The sequence below is a fragment of the Panthera leo genome, chromosome A3 (genome assembly GCF_018350215.1).
Source record: "Panthera leo isolate Ple1 chromosome A3, P.leo_Ple1_pat1.1, whole genome shotgun sequence".
In the NCBI taxonomy this organism is placed as follows: Eukaryota; Metazoa; Chordata; class Mammalia; order Carnivora; family Felidae; genus Panthera; species Panthera leo.
The window spans coordinates 69342184-69369189 of record NC_056681.1 but is presented as its reverse complement, the minus strand read 5'-3'; the positions used below and the strand labels follow the sequence as shown (position 1 = coordinate 69369189).

Here is a 27006-nt window from a genome sequence, read left to right as displayed (position 1 = left end):
ACCCACCAATCCATCTATTCATCCAATGAGTCAACAAATAATTTTTGAGTGACTACTAAGTGAATATGAGAATGTAAATAAAGCTCATGATCATTTTTTAAGGAATTTATAAAGTAATAGTAAGGTAAGATATTCACACAAAGAACTGGGAAATAAATATGGTAATTGTCAGAAAAGAGGTTCACAATACCATGGACACTTGAATACTGCTAAGCCTCTGGCTTTATTTAGAAGTGGAGGGAGGTATTGAAGAGACTGAACACAGTAGGGAGACTGATCTGGTGTTGATGAGGAGGAAGGATGGATGCAGGTACACCAGATAACAGGCTCTTGCATGAAAGGTGTACAAGGGGAAAGATAGACAAGAACTGGAAAAGGAAATTACAGAAAAGGAAATTGGCAAATGTCAGAAGTATTGATAAAGCTGAGTCATGAGTTCTTGTCAATAATTTAAATGTAAGGTGTGAGATAGAGAATAGAGTTAAAAGATGATTTTGAAATTTCAATTTGGGTATCAGAGAGATGAGAAATGGGATTGCTATGAAACAGAAAAGTCTAGAAGTAGTTTCCCAGTGCAGGGGAAAGATGATGGCTTGGTTTTAGGCTGAACTTAGAATGCTGGAATAAGCCTCAAGATAAGAGTTGATAGGTATTTACTACAGAACTAAAATCAGGTTGTTTTAGCAGTTAGCCTTATATATACCAAGAAAGACTAAGGTGTAGAGAAGTTAATGGATAACTAATAAATCAAACTGGTGACCAGTGAGCATCTCCTCAGCAAAGAGTTTCTAAAATTAACCTGATATTTTTAACAGACCTATGGAAGACACAGATCTTGTATCTCAGAGCAAAACATCTACTTGAATTGCCAACTTTGACTTCAATATTGAACACTGAGTGTGCTCTGATCTTAGATGTGGTCTTGGACGGTGTTTATTGTTTAATCCCATGTGTGGTTTGTTATAAAGGTTTCCATTTGTCTACTCTTGAGTTTAAATGTGTTAGCTTCTGTGCTTCTGCTTTCAGTAATTTAACATAATTTATTTAAGCAGTCAGAGGAAATTGTGACTTCAGCTTTCTCCCCAGAAAAAAATAAAATAAAGTAAATAAATGAATGTTTGTTCCCAAAGTATTGAAGATGATTTTTCTTCTAAGAGGGCACACCTAATATATACAAAGAGGTCTAGATTTAATTTGTCTGCATTAAGGTATATGGTCAAGATCTGACCTGAGGAGGTTCATTTGTGGATGTACAACAAAAGATTAAAATTAAAGATAATGATACAAATTTGGGGGCAGAGTTCAGTTGTTCCCTGGGGTAAGAGAAGGTACTTTTCCTGCAGAATAACTCTCAGAAACTAGCCCAGTCTGATGGCACTTTTTCTGCCAGCTAGTCACAAGAATTCAGAACAAAGTTAGACTTGTGTTCCAATTTGCTGTCCAAGGTCCTATCCAGAGCAAAGCCTCCAGAATTATACTTTCTCCAGTCCAGCCAGTAGGAAAGAAAGGCAGTGGGTATTCAGCCTTTTTTTTTTTTTTGCCCGCCAAATGCCAATTATAAGAAATTGTGAGAGCCTTCTTAAGTTTCCCTAGAGTTTTAGCCATCCAAATCTATAAAGCACTTGTTCTTAATGTATGCTTATTTTAATTAAAATGAAAGTAAAATGTTTAAGAAGCACAAAAAAAATACATATGAATAAACAGGAAAGCTGAGTCAAAGAACTAATTATACCTTGACACTTGCATTCTGCTGCTGTAAGGCAGAGCTTGGAGTCCTTGCTCTAATTGCCGTATGCTCCATGTTTTAAAAGAAGAGAAAAAGTCTTATACCACTTCATTTACCTGATTTTTTGGTTGATGGCTCCCAAGCTGCACCTTCCAGACTCAGCAACTCTTCCCTAAGACCCCAGCTCCTATAATCATATCATTATGGACCGCTCCTACTCAGATTCCTCCTGTTTAGTGTTAAATGTAATTCCCTCTCTTTTGTCCAAATTATCACTGCTTCAAATTCTGTTGTGTCCCCTAGATTTTTGGATTTCTCATTGTCTTTTTTTTTTTGGATTTCTCATTGTCTTTTTTTTTTTCTTTTTGGAAACCAGTAGTCATAAATTCTATTGTGTTACTCAGAAGACTTTGACTTTATTTAGTCAACATTATTTATCATGGCCCCTTCAGAAACTACTGCCTTCCAGCCAACTCTTGTATGCTTTCTTGACTGCTGTATTTAATTTGTCCTCATGGTTTATCTGTGCTGTTCCCCATGCCTGGCACAACATTTATGTTATTACAGAGTAATGTAGCCTATCCTTTCTTTGGGTCTAAACTCTTCCATGATGCTCCACCTTACAATCCAAGTCCATAAAAGCCTTTTATTTTTCTGATTGTCTAAGGCACATTTAGCTTGACTCTTTTGACCTGGCCCTGGGACATCACAGGATTCTTCTATTTCTTAATCTGTTTATATCAAATTAGAAGATATTTATCAAGTAATTGTCCTCTTTCTGTAACCAGGTTCAGTGCTGCTGGGTTTGTAACCGAATATGTCAAAGGAGCCTCTGGAGCTTCTTATAGCACAGTGCAAGGCACACTCCAAGTACACACATGACTGCGAATCTAGTAAAGTAAGACGTGAATCTGACACCTTGTCATTCTAGTTATACTAGAAACAAGGAGACAGCCTAGACTTCTCATTCTGTATCTCTTACTACAATCAACATAGAATGAGATACACCATAGATGTGTCGTTGCCAAGCATACCAACAGTCACACCAGTAGTTGTTGTGTGCTGAGTGCATGCTGTACCCAGTGCTTGCATACTTTCTCTGTAATCCTCACAGTCTTGCAGCATAGGCATTATTAACCCACTTCACATATGAAGAATCTGACTCTTAAGGAAGTTATGTAACTTAATGTGCCTTCACTAAGACAACCAGTAAGTGGCTGAGCCAAGGTTTATAGCCAGATAAAGTAAAAAGCCTGTGCACTATTCCCTACTCATTACTGCCCAACTACTAGAGTATGGATATTTGTGATATCACCTTACATCATTCCATAGATAACACCTTTGAGAGACAGAGACAGAGACAGAAACAGAATGTAGTTTGAGATTTTTTTTTTTGAGAAAAAATACTCTCTAAATGCTTGAGGTTATCGGGCTTTATACATGTTCTCAGCATCTTCTGCTAAAAATGCCCCAATTCCATCATTGGCTTGTCAGTTGCATGCATGGCCTACTTAAAGGATATGAATAAAAATCAACCCTTCATAGCTTGAAGAAGGGGTAACAGGCTGGCTTCAAGTCTGTATGAACCTGACTCTTATTAGATGTCCATCCTGGCTCTTGTTCACACACAGGGTCATTAAAAAGCATATCCTCCTTCCCATGCACAGGAATTTGCCTGCAAGATCCCATTAATGCTAATGGGTCATTTTAACTTCCATCATCTCAAGGATCAAAAGGAAAAGCTGCATCTTTGATGAAGTGTTAATGCTATATGGGGCTCAGGCCACTTAAGGGTTTCTTTTGTTCTCTTCATAGGGCAACCCACCAGGGGATGTTAGACCACTATCTACTATATGAGGAGGTTCTAAAGACAGTATGAAGTGGTGGTGCTAAGTGCAGCTTCAGTAATGAAAATGAGAATGTATTCCCTACTTATCCACCTTAGTATATGTTTGAGGCTTATATCCTGCACTGCTTGAATCGATACTTTCTGCTCTTTAATAACACAAGGGGAAGATTTCTACTTCTCTGCAGTAATCTCTGAAAAGTTGTTCAGGCACATATGTTTGCCAACAGAAAAAAAAAATAGGATGGTGGCAGGAAGCGGGGAAAGGAAGTAAGTGCATTTTAGAATTAGCTCTCTCTCCATGTGTTGCCTTAGCATTCTTTCTTTCTTGATTCTTTTCCACTATGACCTCAGTCCATCAGATGGCTGACAATATGTGTCGAGTGTCCACTGTGCTTGTAGGCCACTTTGGGAGAATGTAAAACAAATAGAGACACAGTCTGTCCCTTCCAGGAGGGTGCCATCAGAAAGAGGAAGGTAGGTTAGCAAACATGTAGTGTCTTATACATAACTTTCAGTGTAAATTCTACTTCCAAAAGGCCTGCAGCAATGCTAAGAAATCTTCATCTAACTATTCCCTCTGTTCTCGAACACTGCATTCAATAGGCCTGGAGGAGAGCTGAAATGTTCTAATAAATTTAGTTCAACAAATGAACATAGGGAGCATGTCCTTGCATTGATATTTGACATGTAACAGTTTAAATCTCTCCTCAGAATTTCAGATGTGTATGAAAGGTAACTCTGTTTTTCTATAACTCACCTTGGTTTCCAGTTTGAGTTCTGATCCTTTGAGTTAGTGAAAATGTAATCTCAGGCAATTTTCCCCCTTACTTCCCTGAGATTATGTCTAAATTATTTGGGTGGGGGACTTCCACTGTTGATCTTTTGGGAGATAGAGATTACACAGGAGCTGGTCTTGGGTATTGTATACTTATAGCTCGGATGTCCACTGAATTGCCAGCATCTTCATTCTTGTGTGCATGACCAATTAATGTCAGTCTTTTTCCGTTTATTTCTATGAAACTCTGGGAATTGTGTCGCTCCCATACCACAGTTGGAATATGGTAAAATCTGTGAGGCTGCCTAAGTTCTTAGCAGGTCTAAATCTACCATGCAGTTATGTTTTTCCCAAGAATTCCACTTTTACTTCTCGGTACTCTTATGGAACTGCACACAAATCAATATAATTCGGTAAATTTACCTGAAGTTTTTACCTCCACTGGAGCTCAGCCCTCAAATTAGAGCACTGTGTCCTCTTTTTGGTATTCATTGACTGTGTGCACATTTCTTCTCTAGTTTTCTCTCCTGTGTGTTTACATGAGAGCTAGGAAAGCTTTATTCTTCTCTTGTAGTTGGCTATATATTCTATTTCATTCTTTTAAGAGTCTTGACTTATGCAAAAAGGTAATTAGCAGAAATGCAGGAAGATAATTTGGTATCTTTGGTTTCTGATTCTTTTCCTTTCTCTGAGATAACTAAAACACAATGGCTTTAAATTTAAGTGAGAGCAAAGACTGGAGAAAAAAGAAATATGGAGAAAAAAATAAGTTGTTTCAAAAATAGTATCCCATCTCAGATGAAACCCATACTATCCTTTAATATTAAGAATATAGTTAGTAGTCAATGGATGTTTTATTTTGTTCAAGATGTAGGGGAAGTTAACATATCCAGTACCTTCAGTACATCTCATGCAGGATCAGTGGCGTCCCGGTATAATACTTAGAGCTTTAGTTAATAGATCAGGGACCTAAGTCCGCAGTTTCTATGGCAAAATGACTTTAAGCAAGCTCAATTCACTCATCAGTACAATTCAGGACTCTTATATCTGTGGTTTGATTTCAGCCTACTTACAATCTAATAGGTTAACTTATTACTGTTTCATGGATGCTGGAAGAAGACAGAAGACTTTTGGGTCAGAGAACAAGGACTCATGACTCAACAAACAGCATGAATATCCACATGTTCTCCTTTATTCCAAGTCCCATGAAGACAACACAGAGGGACCCAGATAAACATTAGGAATGTAGGAGTTTTGTGTTACATTGGGGAAAAGGTATCAGGTGGCCTGAAAGGTTGGTTAATCTGAGAGAAAAAACCCAACTGATAATGAAAAGTCAGAACAATAAATAGCTCAATAGAGTATGTTAGTAGAACTTTTAAACAGGAATATATCTCATGGAATTTTGGGGTCACCCTCCTTGTCTTCTCCATTGACTGTTTATTAAAGTCAGTGAATTACATCTACTCAATGCCATACAGATATGATAGATAATCTTTGATAGGAAATGAAGCAATCAAACATGGATTGTAATCTCTCTTGCCCATAAAACAGGGAAATATCAAACCTAGAGACATGATACTAGCAGAGCGAAGTGTTCCATTAGAAACTTCAATAAAATTAAAAAAAATTGATAAATTGTTAGTGGTTCCCAGAGCATCATAAAGAATTCAAAGTGATATAACTTCACCTAAATAAGATATACCTGGGGCGCCTGGGTGGCTCGGTCGGTTAAGCGTCTGACTTCGGCTCAGGTCATGATCTCACGGTCCGTGAGTTCGAGCCCCGCGTCGGGCTCTGTGCAGACAGCTCAGAGCCTGAAGCCTGTTTTAGATTCTGTGTCTCCCTCTCTCTCTGCCCCTCCCCTGTTCATGCTCTGTCTCTCTCTGTCTCAAAAATAAATAAACGTTAAAAAAAAAAAAAGAAATACCTGAAAAAGGATGTAAGCAGACTCTTAATGGGAGTCAGTTAGTGAATGTGATAGGTGCAAGTACGATAATGGGCAATTCTAGTGGAGGAGATAATTGTGGACACTGAAGAGAATTTGTTGAATTTCTGATTAACATAAAGACCCAGAGTTCTCTAAGCAGAAGGTTGACTGAGTGTCTAGTTCATATTTTTACTCTGGTGGATACTTTCTATATTTTATCTCAGTTAATTCTCATAAAAACCTATAGGATAGATTTTTATCATTTCTATTTTAGAAATGAGGTTTCTAATGATCAGAGAAACTACAAACAAAACAAACTAAAACAAACAAACAAACAAACAAACAAACATTAAAAGTCGCAGAATAACCAGGCTTGGTAAATAACCAGGCTTGGATTTTAGTACAAGAATATGCAACCCGATGGCCCATATTCCTTCCACTTGGCCATACTGTATTGAACTCATTCAATTCTCTGTGGAAAACTATCTTTGAATGCTGGTATGTTACTCAAGCACTTCTATTGTTGTATACTTTTAGGAAAATATCTAATTATAATTGACTTTTTTATTAATTCAATGAAGAATAAACCAAACTATTTTTTTTTTCCTATCCTCCTGTATGTTTAAAACAATGATAAATTACTTTTGTGACCAAAACTTTGCTTTTCCCACAGGTGACTTATATATAGGAGGAGTGGCTAAAGAAACCTACAAATCTTTGCCGAAACTCGTCCATGCCAAGGAGGGTTTTCAAGGCTGCCTGGCCTCAGTTGATTTAAATGGACGACTTCCAGACCTCATCTCAGATGCTCTTTTCTGCAATGGACAGATTGAGAGAGGATGTGAAGGTACTAGATCTTTGTTATGAAATTCTAAGTAATTCTAATTCCAACCGTAAATAAGAACAATTCTCTCTAGGCAGCGAAATTTATTTCTGCCAACTGTTCAACCCCCTCCCCCACACCACTTAGGGCTTAGAAATCCTTATTTGTGTTTTTCACTTTTCAGCCCATAAATCCTAAGTTTTCTGGGCTGTTTGCAAACCTACGTTAATGCCTTATATAAGATGGGAGCTCCGTGCATGGATCTTGTTATTTTCTGCTCCTGTGAATTCTATAGTTTGCCTAATTGGTGGGTTAATCATTTTTGCAATGCCTGCTTTAAAGACATTAAATAGCTACCCTGTTTAGACTAAAAAATATGTATTTACTGCAGCGAGTGTCAATCAACTTGAGACTGCCTTTTTTTTTTTTTCAAATCTACATTCAGCAAGCTACAAGACTATAGTTCAGATACCCATTGTCAAATCACTATTTGATTTGTATCTACCTGGTAGCAAGAGTTTCTGCTGTATATCATCAGTTTGTTTTAGCAAAAATTGTTTTCTTCTATTACCCAGGACTAATATTCCATACTTGAGAAATGTGCTCAAGTATCTTTCTGTTTTTCTGTGCTCTCTATCAGATGAAGATCTGTGGGAGTACTTTTAGATCGCTACTTTCATTTTAGATAATTTTCACTTCAACACCTCAGATTATGTGAGCCAATTCTCCCTCCATCAATGTAATTTAATCACATTATCCCGAATTCGGGGGCTCTGAATGTATTGCTGGTTCTCCTTTAATGTTGAAAACAGTTTGGGCTATTTTGAAAATTTTAGATTCATAAGGAAATTTCATATGGAAGAGGCAAAGAAAGACATGTGAATTCCTATCCCCCAGATTATGAATCATTCTTCTCAGCCAAAATAATGCCATTAGATTTAGCAATTACCTAAGTACATGGAGATTTTTTTTAAATACACTTTTTTCTCTCTGCTGTATATATTTCCCTGAAAACTCAGGTGAAATTCAAACTGTGTTTTAATCCTTCTGGAAGATAATGTTATTTAATAGAAGACTTCACTGAAATTTTCGTTAATGTTATTTATTTTTTTTTATTTCAAATTTTGGTGTTACACGGTCTTGTAAAACAAAGGGAAACTGTGTTTTCTCCATTTACCAAAGGAAGAAAGATTAAGTGAATAAATTCTTTCTAGTGGGTAGATACATGTATGTAGGTCATAACTTCGATTCTTGGATGTGATCTAATCAGTGAGAATATATACATTAAAAAAAAGTACTACAAACTCCTGAAAATATTTTTTTTTCAAAAATAGGCCTTTTTACAAGTTGCTTGGCAAGTGGCTTCTCACCTACAAAGAGATGTTGGGAGCAGACAGACACGTTCACAGCTAAACACCCACAAGATAGAAATCCAAACACACACATATGACCCCCTACCACTGACACATACATGATATGAGTGGGTTGGTATAAGGGAAAACTAATGAGAGGAAAGGTGGACTGAGAAAAAATATTTGTGGAAATGATATTTGGTTTTATTTCCTAACATAATCTAATAAGCAGGGTACTATTTGAACATTTGAAATCATTTAGTAGATTATGACATTGGTTCCTTCCTTACCTTATATGTGATGCTTATAATCTGAGCTTTAATAATTCTTACCCTCTTTTTACCCCCTTTTTCTTTATTCTTAGAATGTTACCATGCCCTTGCGTTTCTACCTTAACACTTCCCTGATTTTTTCATTTCAACACCAAGATTAAGAACTTTTAATTTACGATTATTTCTATCCTATGAAGTTCCTAGGAATAATCTTAGATAAACCTGTCATATGTGTAATTGATGATATACATATATTTTTAGAAATAGTGATCAAATTCTAGATGCTTGATGAATTACCTCTGTAAAGATAGTTGTGTTATAGAACTTTAAATCCAAATCACACTGGAATCACTGAACTTTCATATTAATAGAAGTGGTATAAATTTGTGAATAACCAAATATCTTTGAAGATTTTCCATCATTCCTACCTGACAAGACCCACAAATCTCTAAGTCCCTTTCATATAAAAAGTTCTTGGTCTTTCCGAATAACCACTTGCTGCCTTCCATTTTTAACTAATTTCATTGGGTCATAGCTGCTTTTACTTATATAGCACACTAGCTGGGGGAGGAAGCTTGCCTTTTGCAAGTCCCTTTAGATGAATGTTTCTCAAACTTTAGCCAGTATCAGAATCACCTGGAGAATTGTTAAAACACAAATTCCAGAACATTACCCCCAAGACTGCTGATTCAGCAGGATCCTAGAATTTACATTTCTAACCTGTTGCTAAAATGATGCTGATGCTGTTGTTCCCAGGACCAAACTTTGAAAACTACTGCTAGGTGGCATTTTCCTACCTACCTAAGAGAAAATAGAGACTGGTAACCCACCAATAATCAGGCTCAGATAAGCTCAGTACTAAAACTAAGGTAAGATAACTTTCGTACGTAAAGTCAGTGAAAAATTTTTTTAATTCAGACACTCTTTGCATAGCATCTAAATTCAGCCCCAGAACTGTTATAAGCCACAGAAATACTTACTTATTAAAGCTACCATTGACTTGGCACTAGTGACAGTAAGTTTACATCTGCTATTTCATTGCATCCTTAAAACTCTGTAAATTAGGTAGTACTGACGTTTTTTAGATGAGTAAATTGAGCCTCACAGACGTAAGGTGACCTTAAGATCACACAGCTCGTTCATGGTTGATGGAAGCTTTGAACCCAAGTTTGCCATACTTGAAAGTCCAGGCATCAAAACACTTTCGTCTCTTGTTTCTTTGGTTTCCAGAGATTTTAGTTTTACCTTCACTTCTTTTCCTTTTCAGACATATCCTTTTACTTAACCACTTAATACACATGTCCTTGTGGTTTGTTCCCAATTTTATTCAGTGACAAAATAAAAGGAACATTACATAACTAAAGGAAAAAAATAAATTCAGGGCTTTGTCTTGTGTAAATGCCTGTCCATATTTAAATATTATTCTAGAAGGTGAGTATTTTGAAAAATATGTCTTGTCATACAGAGGCATGCATTCTTTTCTAAGACCTGAGTATAAAAAGACTGTTGTGGGGTGCCTGGGTGGCTCAGTCGGTTGAGTCCGACTTTGGCTCAGGTCATGGTCTCATGGTCTGGTCCATGAGTTCGAGCCCCATATGGGGCTCTGTGCTGACAGCTCAGAGCCTGGAGCCTGCTTCGGATTCTGTGTGTCTCTCTCTCTCTGTTCCTCCCCTGCTCATACTCTGTCTCTCTCTCAAAAATAAATGAACATTAAAAAAAAAAGACGGTTGTGATAATGAAAAATAAGAATAATAAAGCATGTCTCTCTGCGCACATAAAGTTTGGCAGGTACGCTGAGTTGCAGCTCCACAATATGGGCAGATTCATTTTTAGGAGTGCAGTTTTACCATTTTTAGAATTTGGTATTATTTTGCAATTGTATTTCTGATGATTTTTACAAGAGCAAAAGTGAACACAATAATCTAGCTCTAAATCAGTTCCTATTGCTGCTCTTACCTTGTGCTGGGCAAGTCAGGGAGCTGCTATGAATTAATGAAACAGCACCTGACCCGCAGTGGGCCAGCACCACTCCCTGCTCCCAGGCTTATCCCAGGAGGGAATGTGAGAAGGAGTATTGCTTTAAGAGTTGTTTTTTTGTTTTTTTTTTCGTAATGTTAATTTATTTTTGAAAGAGAGAGAAAGTGTACACAAGTGGGGTAGGGGCAGAGAGTGAGGAGGACATAGGATCCAAAGCAGACTCTGTGCTGAGAACAGCGAGCCCGATGCAGAGCTTGAACTCATGAACCGTGAGATCGTTATCTGAGCTGAAGTTGAACACTCAACCAACTGAGCCACCCAGGAGCCCCTGTTTGTTTTAAACAAACAATAATTACTTTCAGTCTCTAACTCCATGGGATAAAGATCATTAGACCACTTACCTCTCATAGATTGGAAAAACAACAAAAACTAAGCAATTTAGTGGTTCTTAGTTCTTTGATGAACTAAGTGATAAAAACTATTACATCTGTTCAGGGCTTCCAGGTCTGAGAAATTAATAATAATAATAATAATAATATTATTATTATTATTATTATTGATAACATCTATTAGTTTTATTACTATTAGTATACCTATTGTTGTTGTTGTTATATAATTAGTTCTTACAGTGTTATGGTTTCTTAATTTGTGAACATTCACATAGGTTAGGCTAAATTCAATAACTTTCTATGAAGAATACTGAGAAAATTATAATAGAAATACTTTTGTAACAAGCATGTTTAGAAAGACATTTCATGAAAATGTCAATTTACACAAAGGCTAATTACAGGTAATTCTCATTTATTCACTAAAGCAGTTACCTCAAAGGCTTTCAGTGTTAATTGGCCTGGTATCATTTCCATATTTTCATAAAACCTCTAAAATAGTGTTTACTAGAAAACATCTTTAGTTTTCTACTCTAAAGCTGTTTAGATTGACTGCATTCTGTTTTGACCATTCACTAAGACAGTCCCTATTAGTGGGGTTCTATTGTAATAAATATTCCCAAAGCAGTTTAGAAGAGTTGAAGGGAATTATGAAGATGGAGAAAATACTGACATAAGTCTGAGATCCTTAAGTAGTATATGTCCAGCCTTGTAAGAACACTGAAATCTTGTAGAGGGATTTTTTGTAAGAGGAATTAGACTGCAGTTTGCTTTTTCTATCCCTTAGTTCTCTCAGCCACCCAAATAATATATATATAGTACATTTTGATAGTTTGGTGTCACTCTGAAGTCCAGCTGTTGGCAATGAATGGCTGGCATTACAGTCTTAAGCCTTAATTGCAATTGCAAGATAAAAAGATGCAGAGGGGAAAAAGAAATGGAAAGGGATCATTGGTCTGCTAATGACCATAGTCTACACTGTATATGCGCATGACAAATGGTGCCACATTTTCCAAATAAGCAATGCAATTCCTTTGGTAACGCATTCATATCTATCCAAGAGAGGAAAAAAATACAGAAGCTCTTTTAATTTCTTTCATTACATGTCATCAGCTCAACTAACCATTATATATACATATACAGTAAAATTCTAATAAATTACTGCTTTCTCATTTTTGGCTTCTCTTAAGATTTATGGCTGTTAGTATTAATTTGTTTGCTCTACATAGCATTTTTTCTCCCCCTTTATAGCAGCATGCGTTTTGAATCTGAACGTTCTGTGTTTGCCCCATTTTGGTATTGCTTACTAACATTTAATATATTTTGCTTTTTTTTTTTTATTTTGCTGACAAAGTTGCATTGATGAAAGCTGACTTGCAAGGTAGATAGCCCTGTGTGTAAAAAACAAGACTGAAACCCCGCAATACATGGTGGAAACCCCAAAATGACATTTTCTTTACATCTTTCAGTGACTGTTGTTTGGGTTCAGATTTAATTTCTCTCTTCTTGAACATTGTGCAAGAAGCCTCATCTTGTAGCATAGTCTGCATAAAGGCTTTCAGTCTTGAATATGTTTGTATAGTGATTGCCTCTAGTGCTTTGATCATCTTTTTTTTAGTTCTTTGTTTTCCAGTGTTCTAGTTACGATTCTTTAGAAATAGCCTAGAATTCTTTTTACTTGTACGTTAAATGGGGGCATGTCATTTCTACAGACTTTTTTCATTTTATGTTTAACTGCATGAAATTGTTAAAGCATGTGAATTGATACTTGCCAACATACCTATCCAAAACACCCAACAACCATAACTTTATCCATAGCTTGTGCAGGGAAACTTCTGGAAGCTTCTAGGGCATTTTTGCATAACTCTCTTCAGTTATTTTGCCAATCTTTATCTCAATTTCATAAAGCTCTAATCTCCATTTCTCATGGTGTCTCTATTCATTGGTCAGAAGTTAAGGAGATCCATGCATTTTTCTAAAATACAAATGGTGATAGAGAATTACTGATGATGGAATGAGATTACTTGCGACCATGATCATACTAGAAGCTATGTGCTTGCTTTTACTATTTGTTGGTTTAGTTTACTATTATAATGTATTTTGTTCTATATTTGAAACTTCAGAAAACCTTCATATTACAGCTTCTCTGTTCCTAATTCAGGTGTGTGAACTAGAACTTTCAAAACTGGTTTGGTCATGTAATTTGAGGTGTTGGCAACTACTATATGTGACCTAGCTCATGTATAAAACATTTGTGGATTTTTTTAAAGAACCCAAGTTTCTTTTGGATTATTTTTGCAGGACCCAGCACAACCTGCCAAGAGGACTCCTGTTCCAATCAAGGTGTGTGCTTGCAGCAATGGGATGGCTTCAGCTGTGACTGTAGTATGACTTCCTTCAGTGGTCCACTCTGCAATGACCGTAAGTACCCCTCTGAGTACGGACTCAGATACTCATCATTGCTTCCAGTTACTGTGAGTCTTTATATTATGTGTAAGTCAAACTGTCATAATGAGAAGCAGTTGGTTTTACAGAAAGGGCATTTTTGAAAAAAATCAAGTATTAATCAAGGATGCCTTTAGCTAAATGCTGTGATGCTGGTGAGCCTTTAGTTTGCAAGCGTTTACTGTAATGTTTTTTAATTGCTAATGGTCACCTTGTCAAAAATCTGTTTTTTTTTTTCATTTCCTACATATGACAATCCTCCTCTAGTTTTTGAAAGAGACTCCTTACTGCTTTATATTAAATAATCTTTAATTCCAGAAGATTATATGTTGAGGGCTGTAATTTTCATGAAAGGTGACACATCTCATTATGTTTCTCTTTCTATATCTTTCTTAAAGCAATATCTGCCTTTTATTTTAAAAACAGTATGTTTAAACATTGTCCTTCAAGTGGTCTCTCTTATACTTTAAGCACCTGTGGATTTTTTTTCCTTTAGTCTCACAATTGTATTGTTTATAGCATGACGAAACACAGCATTCACATGATATCATGGAATATCTAATGGTATGACTTCAGTGAGAATTTTAAGACTGAATTAACTGGTATATAGGATGAAGTCCTGTTTCTTAATTCTCAGTTAGATTGTGCCTTACAGCACTTCATCAAAATGATAAAAAGCATTTTCTACAAAACAATAAATTTCACTATACTGAGAAAACTTTTCTGACAAAGGCTCCTGCTTGCAAAACAGAATGAATGATTTATATCATAAAAGCGACAGTTAAGAAAAACCTCTAGGATGATGGGATGGGGGATGCGATGATTGAAGATTTGGGTTTCTAGGCAAAGGCTGGGCTTGGGTATGGATTTAAAGACTGGAGTTTTTTGCCTTTGATCTTTCTCTATTTGAAACTCTATTTATGTCAGTACACATAAGTATTGCAATATTGAAGATGAGGTCAAACTAAAATATTCCCTGAAACTGAGTTTAGTGATATGGTACAACTCAGCAGCTATTTTCAGATTTTCTATTCAGAAATTAAGTATAGGAATAATAAACAGTTATTACAAAGTAAAATAGTACTTGGAAGATAAGTGTAAATATCACACCACCATAGATGGGGAAGTATTTTGTCTCCATCCTACCAGTGACATCTTCCATAAATTACACCAGACTTGAAGCAATGAACATGTATCCATCATACATTTGCGCACGCACACACACACACACACACACACACACATATACACACACACAAAATAACCATATTTGGAGTTCTATAAATGACCTTAAATGAAGACTCAATGAGTAATTTATGTACTTATATGTACCTAAAGCAAAGCAAATATAAAACTTTTATATACTTTTGATAAATATATGTACATATGTGTGCAGAATTATAACTTCCTGCATTTGCTTCTGCCCCATAGAAGATAACATAAATTTATTTTCAAAGACAACCAGAAGACTGATAATTTGTTATGATTTTATTATGGTAAATCTTTAATCCTGAATATGATCCTGACAGATGTATGACTACATGTGGTAGCTGAGATAGCTTTTATTGCATAAAAATGTTTTTCATTTTGCTAAAGAACTTTCTCTGCCAAACTTAATCTAGTTTCCATGTTTTACAAAATAGTTGCCATTTGGTTGTGTCAGATTGTGTATTCTCATATACCAGTTAAATTTGAAGAATATAATTTTCTCTATGTATTTGCTAGACATTTCCTAACAGAACATGAAGATCCTACCCTAAGTATCATGCTGTCTTCACATCATTTTACAGAAAATTATTTGAATGCTGCTCTTGAGTGATAGTAGTGGTGATGATAATGATAAGGCTATTTGTTATTTTCTTGTAAATAAGGTAAATGTCATTCAATACATGTGTCTCCTGATATGCTTCTTGCACAGAGCAGCATTAAAATGACTTTGGAGGGCTCTCAGAATACATACATTTTGATTAAATCATTACCTCTTAATGGGATTTTGGAAATGTGAAATGCTTTCTTGGTTTGTGCATGGAGTTTTGGTGGTGAGGATATGTATGTATAAATCAACATTTAAAAGAAAATCTTATTTGCATATCAACTTTAATTTGTAGAAGGAACACCAGTCACCATTACCTTTATTAAAAGGTAAACTGAAGCATCCTAAAAAATTTAAGAGTTTATTTAAGGAAAAATAGATTCAAATTGGGCAGCATCCAATCTATAAGATAGAAAGGAGCTCCAAGGATCTGTATAAAATGAACGAATTGTAGGCAGAAGAGAGCAGGGACAAGGAAGTAATACTGGCAAAAAAGAAAAAAAAAATCATGTTGGTTATTGAAAAGGTAACTTTCTTTAGGGAATGACAGGGATCTATGAAGCAGATTACCTAAATATTGATGATCAGGATAGTCCTGATTGACTGAATTAAGATTCTGTTTCTGGGATGGCTGAAACTGTAATTAAATTAAATCTTGGTTTGGGAATGTGGGATTTAGCATAAACGACTCCATTTGGGGCCTCTTGTCTTTTTTTTTTTAAGTACTTTGAAGACATGCAATTGATAGGGCAATAAGAGTAGCATGCCATATTTTCTTCAATTGTTATGTTCATCAAAATGAACATTATTTCTGCATCTCCCTGTTTTTCTGTGAGTCACACAAACAGAATTAATGTAATTCCTGGGATTTTAACAAACTCCTTTCCTGTATAGTTTGATTTTTTTTTTAAATAAAGCTATTTAGGACATTTCATTTCTTAAAGAAATTTCCATCTGTAGTTTAGGTATTTATCCATAAATTCTGTGACAGCATCCTTCAACTCCACAGAAAACCAACCAAACAAAAACAAAACAAAAAAAAGGAAAATAGAAATAAAGCTTTTAAAAGGGGGAGAGAACACAAATAAGACACACTGTGTCCAAAATAGACCTTCTGACTATCATCTCTCTGATAAATTTCATAGAATGGGTTAAAGTAACTAGAAAATTTTATTTATGTTAGCCTGGAGATATAATTAACAATGGAAAGATGGGAATACTTTTTAGCTTGTAAGTATAATCTTGGGTAAATCGTACTAATTAATGGACTTAAAGGAATCTTTCAAAAAAGAGGCACTTATGCAAAGTGATGCCAAAGGCTACTTTGAAAGAAATGTGTTTGTGAAACCCTTTTTTTCCCCCTGTAAGATTGCCACACAAATGACCTACTCATTGAGAAAAGTAAGGCTATGTGTACATGTGTAGGGTAGTGTAGTGTAGTGGGCTCAGCCTGATTCTTCCATATCAATACTATATTTTTTGGCTTTTTGTAGTAATTTTCTGGTTAAGTTTCCCATTTCTTATCCCTTTCTCTTCCAATCCATCCTATGCTTCCTTATTAATTTTGTTCTTTATTCCTATTCTCCCTAGTTTAATATCACCAGCTCTTCCTGATTTTCCTAATCAGAGGCAATATTTTTCCTCCTCTGACTGCTGTAGTGCTTTGTTGATGGTATTTTATCAGCCATCACTTCCTGGCCTTATATTATTTAGGTTTGGTCTTATCTCCCTGTAAGACTATATTGTAAGACCATGTGCTTTTCCCAGGCAATATTCTTTTTTTTCCACTCATAAGCCCAGTGTTTTATACATCATAATGCATATAATTGGTAACAATGGCAACTTACTACATCTGTGTTGACTAGATGCATGAATCTTGCATGAAGATTTCCAATATATACTCAGCAGTTAACAATACTCTCCAAATTCATCAGTTTGGAGTTGGAGTTCATGAACCTCTGTGGTCTGACCCTAGCTTTCATTTTCATCTTTATCTTTTGCAGAACCTTGTCCATATGGCATGTTACTGCCAATTAACTTACTTATGGCTTTCTGAACAACATTACACTTTCCCAATTTCCTCACCATTGCTTATGCTAATTTATCCTCCTGGGGAATGCTCTCATTCCACCTGGAATGAATTCCTTTTACTATATATCTGCTCGAAGAAATATAATTTCATTTTCAATCTCTACTTAACTGTTTCATCCCATGGAAACTTTGATAGTCCTCCTATCTGAGCCTTAGCTTTCCCCTCTTCTGAAATCTTAGAGTAACCGTTTTTCTAATGTACCATATATTGTAGCTTTTTGTCAACTCTTTCGTCCATGTAACCACTTACTGAGTGCCTGCTATATGCCAGGTCTCTGCCAGGAGTTTACGTTACAGTCACTATATAGAACCAACATATCACCTATTCATGCTTGTGCACACACAAACACACACACACACATATACATACCACCATCAAACCCTTATGCTATACAGTAATCCTTTCACTGCTTTCACCCTGTGGTACAGAATAGAATATAACTTTATTAGCTAATTTAATGTCAGACTGGGGAAGATGAATATGGCTATGATCACATGGAAAATAGTGAACATAATAACATTGTCACATTACATTAGTGCAGAATTGTGTGCTAAATTACACTTCAGCTTCAATGGTGTCTGTTACCATAAGGGAATAATACATCATAGTGCTATTATTTTGGTGCTAGGAGGGTATGGTCTCTGCCATTAGAAGACTATTTTCAGAATTCTAAATTTGCCAGAAGAAAATCTTTCTGATAGGAATTTATCATATCTTTTGTATGAGAATTAGAAATGTTCACTGAAACTAGATTTGACTGTGACTTGTTACCATGACATTTAAAAATACCTTCAGCTTTGTTTCTCACTTTTTTTGTTGTTTGTCAAGAGAATCCAATATCCAGTATTTGAGCATCAATATCATATCTACTGGAAGTGAATCATAACACATATAAAAATAGCTGGATCAAAGTCACATTGTTTCTGTCCCATTTAGAGCTGCCAGTAGTATTAAGCTGTGAGCTGATTTGTTGCCAGTACCATTTAGGGATGAATAAAATTTAGCAATTAGCTCTGTCCACAACCAGATCCTCACTGTATGGTGAATCTTACTGACCTTGGATCATTCAAGCATTTCTACATGGCATCCTTTAAGTTGTTTAAAGCAATGCATAAGCAGTATTTACAGATAATGCCATAGAAAAATTATCTATGAGGAAACAGGGTCAGACCTATCTTAGATTAAACCAAAAGAATTAAGGTATTGTTCACGCTGATCAGAAAATGCAATACAAAACAGAAAGGAAAGCATCATATATGACAGAGAAACGTACTTTAAAATAGAAATATTGTCTTCTATGTCATATAAATGTATCTTTGTTCTTGTTGGTAATAGACATCATAAAAGTAAATACCTAAAAGACATTGGTCTTTTCGTATTACAATTGAGCAGTGAAATGACATTTTTAAGCTTTATCTGCATAAGAAAATCAAGTGGGGAGAAAACCCTCAAAACAGTGGTATAGAACATTATTGTATTTGAATGATCCAGATTAGTACCCTGTATTGTTGAGCAGGTAAATGATTTGTGACTCTGAATAGCTCTTTACTTTTTGTAAGTGGTGTCAGTTTTACACCAGAAGTCAAGAAGGAAGGCCCAGGTGAATTTTTCCCACTGCTGGTGCTCTGTAATTTTTCTGGCTCACTTAGTGTTCTGACTGGGTAGACTTTCACTTGGCTCTGATGTCATTGCTCATCAGTGCTGGGCTTATATAAATATAGAGGTGGTCTTTGATGTTTGCATTACTGGGCTAATACTGTGATATCCCACCAGAGGCCAACTAGACTAGGGCTCCATTGAAAGAAGGTTCGCCAGTCACCGTGGTTAACTATCCTTAAGGGATTACAGTGGTTGCAACTTCCACTACATGAAATTTCGAAGAGCTCTATGACTAGGGTCTGTATCTGAATAATTTTCTCATTCTCTCGGAGTGTATTGTGCTCAGGTTTCTCACTTTTCTTTCCAGCTAGGGCAACACAGCACATGCAGGGTCCAGGATAGGGTAGGGAGACTGTGAATCTGAGGTATGCATTTTTGAAACTTGAGGTTTAGATTTACTTTTTTAAAATGGTTTTTACCTCCCCAGAACTGATGCACTGAAAACCCTTTGAACAAAATGAAGATTAATGATGGTGAATTCTCAGAATCCTGTTTAATACTAAATAAGTATCAACAGTAAATAATTTAGTAGCCATTTATTAATCAAGAAGATATATGAATAGAGTAAAATGTTAAATAATTCTCCAACTTTATAGAATCAGATTATCATGGGAATGTTTTTATTTTTTTAAATTTTTTTGTTTTTTGTTTTTTGTTTTTTTCTGTCTCCAAATTTTTACTTAAATTCCAGTTAGTTAACATGAAAGGTGATATCAGTTTCAGGTGTAGAATTTAGTGATTTACCACTTACATACAATACCCAGTGCCCATCACAATGCATGTACTCCTTGCATCATTTATTACATCCCCCCACTCACCTACCCTCCAGCAACCCTCAGTTTGTTCTCCATAGTTAAGAGTCTGTTTTTTGGTTTGCTCCTTTTTTCCCCTATGTTTGTTTTGTTTCTTAAATTCTACATATGAGTGAAATCTATGGTATTTGTCTTCCTCTGACTTAGTTCGCTTAGCATAATACTCTTTAGTTCTGTCCAAATTGTTGCAAATGGCAAGATTTCATTTTTTATGGATAAGTAATATTCCATTGTGTATATCTTCTTTATCCATTCATCAGTCACTCAACATTTGGGTGGCTTTTTCCATAATTTGGCTATTATTGATAATGCTGCTATAAATATCAGGGTGCATGTATCCCTTCAAATCAGCATTTTTGTATCCTTTGGGTAAATACCTAGTAATGCAACTGCTGGAGCATAGGGTAGTTCTGTTTCTGTTTTCCAGAGTGGCTGCATTAGTTTGCATTCCCACCAAAAAGGTACGAGGGTTCCCCTTTCTCCACATCCTCACCAACACCTGTTGTTTCTTGTGTTGTTAATTTGAGCCATTCTGACTGGTGTGAGGTGATATCTCATTGTAGTTTTGATTTATACTTCCCTGATGATGAGAGATGTTGAGCGTCTTTTCATGTGTCTGTTAGCCTTCTGTATGTCTTTTTTGGAAAAATATCTATCCATGGCTTCTGCCCATTTTTTAACTGGATTATTTGGTTTTTGAATGCTGAGTTTTATAAGTTCTTTACATACTTGGGATACTTAACCTTTATCAGATATGTCATCTGCAAGTATCTTCTCCCATTACATAAGTTGCCTTTTAGTTTTGTTAATTGTTTCCTTTGCTGCACAGAAACTTTTTATCTTGATGAGGTCCCAATACTTCATTTTTGCTTTTATTTCCCTTGCCTTCAGAGACGTGTCTAGTAAGAAGTTGCTATGGCTGAGGTCAAAGAGGTTACTTCCTGTGTTCACTACGATTTTGATGGTTTTCTGTCTCACATTTAGGTTTTTCATCCACTTTGCATTTATTTTTGTGTATGGTGTAAGAGTGGTCCAGTTTCATTCTACTGCATGTAGCCATCCAGTTTTCCCAGTACCGTTTGTTGAAGAGACTGTCATGGGTAGGTTTTTAAAGAAGGTGTATCTGGGGCACCTGGGTGGCTTAGTCAGTTGAGCCTCTGACTTTGGCTCAGGTCATGATCTCATGGTCTGTGAGTTCGAGCCCCATGTCAGGTTCTGTGCTAATAGCTCAGAGCCTGGAGCCTGCTTCAGATTCTGTGTCTCCTTCTCTCTCTGCCCCTCACTTGCGCTGTCTCTCTCTCTCACTGTCTCTCTCTCTCTCAAAAAAAAAAAAATAAATATTAAGAAAAAAAAATTTAATAAAGAAGGTGTAGTTCAGACTTTGCAAAAATAGATATTTTATTTTAAAAGAATATAAGATCAAAAGTATTTAGACTTTGCGAATTGGATATTTTATTTTAAAAGAATATAATTGTGATTGAATTTGGAAGGAAATGGTTGGATCAGGCAAGTTGTTTATATGCTCTGTTTCTGTGGATATACGTAGCTGGTGCATAAGGACTACAAAATACTTTTATGTAGATCACACCAGTGTATTTTAATGTTAGTGACATAATTAACAGGTATATGCATACTGTTTATATTTTATAAACCTTACTTTCTCAAACTTCAAAAAATCTTAATATTTTCAATTTACAAATGAAAAGACTTAGGTATGGGCAGTTACATAACTTCTTTGGTCTAAAATGGCTAATAATTTACACAGACAGATATGAATGTAGGTCTAACTCCAAGCTCATATTATTATTTGTACCCACAATTCCTTTCCAAGAGGGGTTAATTCAGTGTAAATGCTGTTCAAATTTCCCAGATGCAAAATTCCTATAGAAGTTAGTAGTGACTGGCAGTTAACACTGCAGATTTTTTTTCCCCCATTTTCATCTCACTCTTGATTCTTATATTAAATTTGAGCATTCTGTGGCAGGAAACCTGCTACTCCCTTCAACTGTTCAGTTGCTGCTTCTAAAGATGGGTTAACAATTCATAGCTGTCTGAGGTGCATGCTGTCATTAACTTCCCGTTCTGTTACAAAAAAGGTACCAATTATGAAAGAGAGATGGGGATTTTCTGTGATTTTTCTATGACAGCCTGAGTTTCTCAAAGATAATAATTTAACCTTTGATAATGAAATCAGGCAAAATATTTACCAAGGTTCTTCTGCTTGAATCAGAATGACAATGTATGTTATGGAAAATGAGCAGGTAAGGTTCAGAATTGTGCTGACCAGTGAATGTGCACTGAGTGTTTCATTACATTGATTATATCTCAGTTTTCTCTATATATAGTTGTAGAGGCAGAAAGAACACACACAGAGAAAAAATGAAGTCAGAGATTAGCACCGCAGTATTTGAATGTTTTTGGAAAACACAAGGGGGTAACACAAGAGAATGCATGAAGCCCAGATCATGAAAAGTCACTATGAGATTAATAGTAAAGACCATGGGCCCCTTGTATTTGTAGAGAAGGGATAGAAAGCTCAAGGGAAATGTGCAGAGTCCAGAAAAAGGTCATGATAAAAATAACGTTGTGCTTGCATTTAGAAATAATTCTGGTCATAAAGCAAAAAAATATTACTGTGAATAAAATGTACCTTTACCAGTGATCCCTTTTCCTGCCCTGAACAAAGCATTCTGTGTCTTTAATGAGATTTACTATTGCAATTAAAAAGTGTAGGATTCTTTTATGGGGAGGAATTATGGTCTCCTCTGCAGCACAGTGCTGTTAGACATTGTTACTTCTCTGGTAGCATTCTACAGCAGCATAAAGTACAAGGATGATCTGTTAGCTCTGGGTATTATGGAGTGTATGATTTTAATGACCCTAATGATCTAAATTCACATCTCTCAGAAAATGGCCTGTAGAGCCTGAGGCTTAATCTCCCCAGGATTTGGTGAGATAGGAAGGTACAAAGGCGTTTCTTAACTTGAAATGATTTCAGAATGAAACAAGTTTCATAAAAGGATGAGCTGATACAGAAGGATGTTTAAAAAAAAAAATGGGTCGCAAGCAAGGAGGAGGCTGCATTTGACGGGGACAGAGGAAACTGTTCGTGTAGGTGTGAATACTTCTTATAAATATATAACATATGACCCTTTAGGGAGAGAAACAGATGGAATATGTAGCAGAAAATAAAGAATACATTTTGCTTGGTTTCTTCACTCCAGTGGCACAGTGTATATTTTGATATTTGGCTTCTCTTGTTGGAAAGGTTTCAAGGCCTCATCTGGATTCCAGCAGCTCAGGGCAATACTGACTTTGGGAATGATCCTGAGTAAAAGTAGACCTTTGGATATGTCTCCAAAGCTTCATCAGGTCATGACGTGCTGCATTAAATACCCCAGCCATGTTTCCACTTGAATGCTCACTAGGTGGAATCCAGAATCAAGGATCTGGCTTTCTGCAGTCATCACACCCTCAGAGTAAGACAGGGTTGCTAGAACTATGGGGTCCATCTTCCATGACCTCAATCATGAATCCACTCTCCTTGGTCCTATTCATGGCAAGTGCTCCATTTTACTAAATTAAAAACATGAAAGTGTTAGAGAAATACCATTTCCTCTCAGCCACAGGAGACATCACAGAAGTAATTAAACTGGATTGTGGTGTGTTGGGCATGTTCCTTTAATTGACAGTGACAACGATTTTGTAAATCAAAACCTGGAAGCACTTTCAGTGTTGTTGAAGTGCAAAAGATAAAAACATAAGGTTCTAAAAATGATGAAACTAAAATCAATCTATGGAGTGCAGTATGAGGGGCTGCTGTATGAGTTGTGAATGCTGCCTGTCTTATGGAATTCGGAGCTATATGAGGGCATAACTTTGTTTTTAGCTTAGTCCCTGCAGTCTATATTGGTGTAAAACCAAATGGAGTAGGTCTTTAATACGAACTATCATTTGTGCTTTTAAGGTCACCTGAAAATTCCAGTCTCCCTAACCCCAATATTCCCTTTTCTGATGTCAGTAGGTTGTTGACATTCATTTCTTTGGAACTCTGCATTCTCTCATTCATCATTTAAAGTTCTCCACCGTCTTGCCCAACAAACACAAACCTAAAGCATGCTTTATCCCTCCTGTGCTCGAGCATTCACTCTTTTTTTTTTTTAAAGTATTTTTTAATGTTTATTTATTTTTGAGACAGAGAGAGACAGAGCATGAGCGGGGGGAGGGGCAGAGAGAGAGGGAGACACAGAATCTGAAGCAGGCTCCGGGCTCCGAGCTGTCAGCTCAGAGCCCGACGCGGGGCTTGAACTCACGGACCGTGAGATCATGACCTGAGCCGAAGACGGCCGCCCAACCGACTGAGCCACCCAGGCGCCCCGAGCATTCACTCTTTAATACAGATATTTACAGACACATCAGGGTAGTCACTGAATGCCCTCTTTGCCATCATCTCTGATCAGTGAGTGAGTCCCTCATCTGGATTGTTCTCCTCAACTGCCACTCTGCCCAGGAAAATTCATCCCATGAAGATGATCCAGCTCAAATCAAGTTCACCCAGAGTGAGACAGTCTTCAGTTAGTAGGTGATTTCTTCTGCTTCTGAGTCTTCAAATGTTTACTGTCTCTAACAGGTGTGGGGTTCGCTTTTGGTTTTAGTTTGCTTATGTGTGTATACACCTTTATTCCCCAGCTATATTTTACATCCTTGTCTTCTATTTTTGGTATGATATCTCACATGCCTAGTACATATTAAATGCTGCATAATATTTGAAGATTAGTGTCTTGAAGCCTCCATTAGTTACCTGATTTTTTAAAGACTTTATATTTATGGAGCAGGTTTGTTTAGATTCACAAAAATTAAGGGGCAAGGCACAAAGATTTCCTATACACCTCCTATCCGCATACATACATCACTTCCCCTGACATCATTCACCAGATTGGTACATTTGTTACAATTGATGAACCTACATTGACACATTATAATCACCCAAAGTCCATAATTTACAGATTAACTGATGTCTGTGTCCATCCCTACAATTCTTTTATATGTAATATATAAATATACTATATTATATTACTCACCATATATATGGTATATAATGCCATATATTATAATGTATATAACACTCACCATATATGTGTATATATATTACATAACATCTGGCAAGGGTAAGGTATCATGTTTTATCCCATTACCGTAAATGCATTTTTCATTCTCTTTATTCCTGATGGTAAAAATCCATGTGGAATTAGAGTCTCATGTAGCTAGAAAGAAAGTCTTTGAGTAAAGATGTGTGCATTTGTCAGGGGAAATGTGGGTGAGTGTGTGTGCATGCTCACATACCATGGGAGAGGGATTTAAAAACATTACATTCTGTTTTCTTCAAATTCCACTTGAGATGGCATTGTACATTACATGAAATGTAACAAATTCTGGGACTTCAGTTTCTTTCAAGGTAACTATTTTTTGTTCAATTTACTTTCCTCCCATTAATTAGCTGATACCTGCAGGAATAATCACATCATTATGAAATGCTACACTGCTTATTTGATCTTTTTTATCTAAGCTTTAATAAGATTTTGCAATATTGGAGTATTTTTCTAGCAATAACATAAGCTCTCTGGGGGAAAATTTCTCTTATAATAGCTTATCACTTGTGTGCCCTGATTTAGTCCACCAGTGTCCTTGAAGAATTCTCTAAATGTTGCCTTTGCAACAGCTCCAGAAGAGCCAAATGCCCATTTGGTGTTACATAGATGTAATTCAGAATATTCTCGTTGTTTTACCTTTTCCATATTAAGTATGATAAAGATAGCATTTGTATATACAACTGTACCAATTATAAGAGGCTTAATTGGCCTAATTGCTCTGGTTCAGTATTTTAAGTGAATTTGCCTAAAATCAGTTTAGTAGGGTGGTGAGTATTCTCCACCTCCAAGGCTACCTAAATCATAATAGGTCTGCCAAGTCTAGATTGACAGCATCAGAAATGGAAATTGCTTGGGGCCCTGGGTGGCTCAGTCATTTAAGCATCTGACTTCAGCTTGGGTCATGATCTCACCGTTTGTGAGTTCAAGCCTTGCATCTGGCTCTGTGCTGACAGCTCAGAGCCTGAAGTCTGCTTCAGATTGTGTGTCTCTGCTCCTCCCCTACTTTCTCTCTCTCTCTCTCTCTCTCTCTCTCTCTCTCTCTCTCTCATAAGTAAATAAACATTTAAAAAATTTTTTAAAGAAATAGAAATTGCTTGATGGTTAGAGGGGTTGAGAAAAAAGTTTAAAAAATAATTTCCAAGAACATTTGAATTTGCCTAACTTAACCAAAAAGGAGGTCATACAATGAAAGGGCTGGCCTGTCCACGGTTCCCAAATTGTCATTCCTGGACCAGCCTGTCAACATAACCTATGAAATTGTTAGGACTGCCTCTTGCCATATTCAAGACCTCCTAAGTTAGAAAGTATGGGGTGGGTCCCAGAAATCGGTATTTTGAGAGCCTCTAGGTGATTCTCATACGTACTTGGGTTTGAGGACTGTTAGACTAGATGATCTCTAAAGTCATCTTCTTAGTTCTATGCTTTCCAGATAATACATACTTTATCAAATGAAATAAAGGAAGTTCTGCCTAAGAATTTTTGTAAGTAAAACATTATAACTAGATTTATGAAACAGTTTCAATATAATCTTGGATGTTTTTGGCATAGTGATTTAAAAGAAATAACACAAATTTTCATTTTGATTATCAGCCTCCTCAGCTGGCTGGCAATCATAAGAATATTTGAAAAGTTCCCATTCACACTATTCATGCTGTGAAAAATCTAGTTCAAGGCAAAATTCCCCCTGCAGTATGAGGACAATGACGAAACCCAAGTGCACATCCTTCTCTGCTTATCCTGTGACATTCTTTAGAATAATACTCTGATAATTGCCATAGATTGGGAAATAAAGTATTATCCTTATCTGCGAAAGAATTGTACTCTGGAAGAAACTTGCAGCAACTGAACCACTGTGAAAAGTGCCATTCAAAAAAAAAAATGCCGTTTATGGAAGATAATACATTCTTCCTTTTTCATTGCCTAAAACATCCCACATCTCTAACTA

The 27006-nt window shown here is 36.2% G+C and overlaps 1 protein-coding gene across 19 annotated transcripts in view; it reads left to right on the top strand.

Moving 5' to 3' along the window:
- Positions 1–27006, top strand: part of NRXN1 (neurexin 1) — a 1135337-nt gene that overhangs the window by 570598 nt on the left and 537733 nt on the right. For 18 of the 19 annotated variants that reach the window (XM_042932252.1, XM_042932251.1, XM_042932247.1 and 15 more), the window contains 2 exons: positions 6954–7127; positions 13392–13511. In XM_042932252.1, the coding sequence (XP_042788186.1) occupies positions 6954–7127; positions 13392–13511 (294 nt within the window). Of the gene's footprint in view, positions 1–6953; positions 7128–12444; positions 12472–13391; positions 13512–27006 lie in introns of all 19 variants that reach the window. The other variant, XM_042932246.1, reaches the window with a different exon arrangement.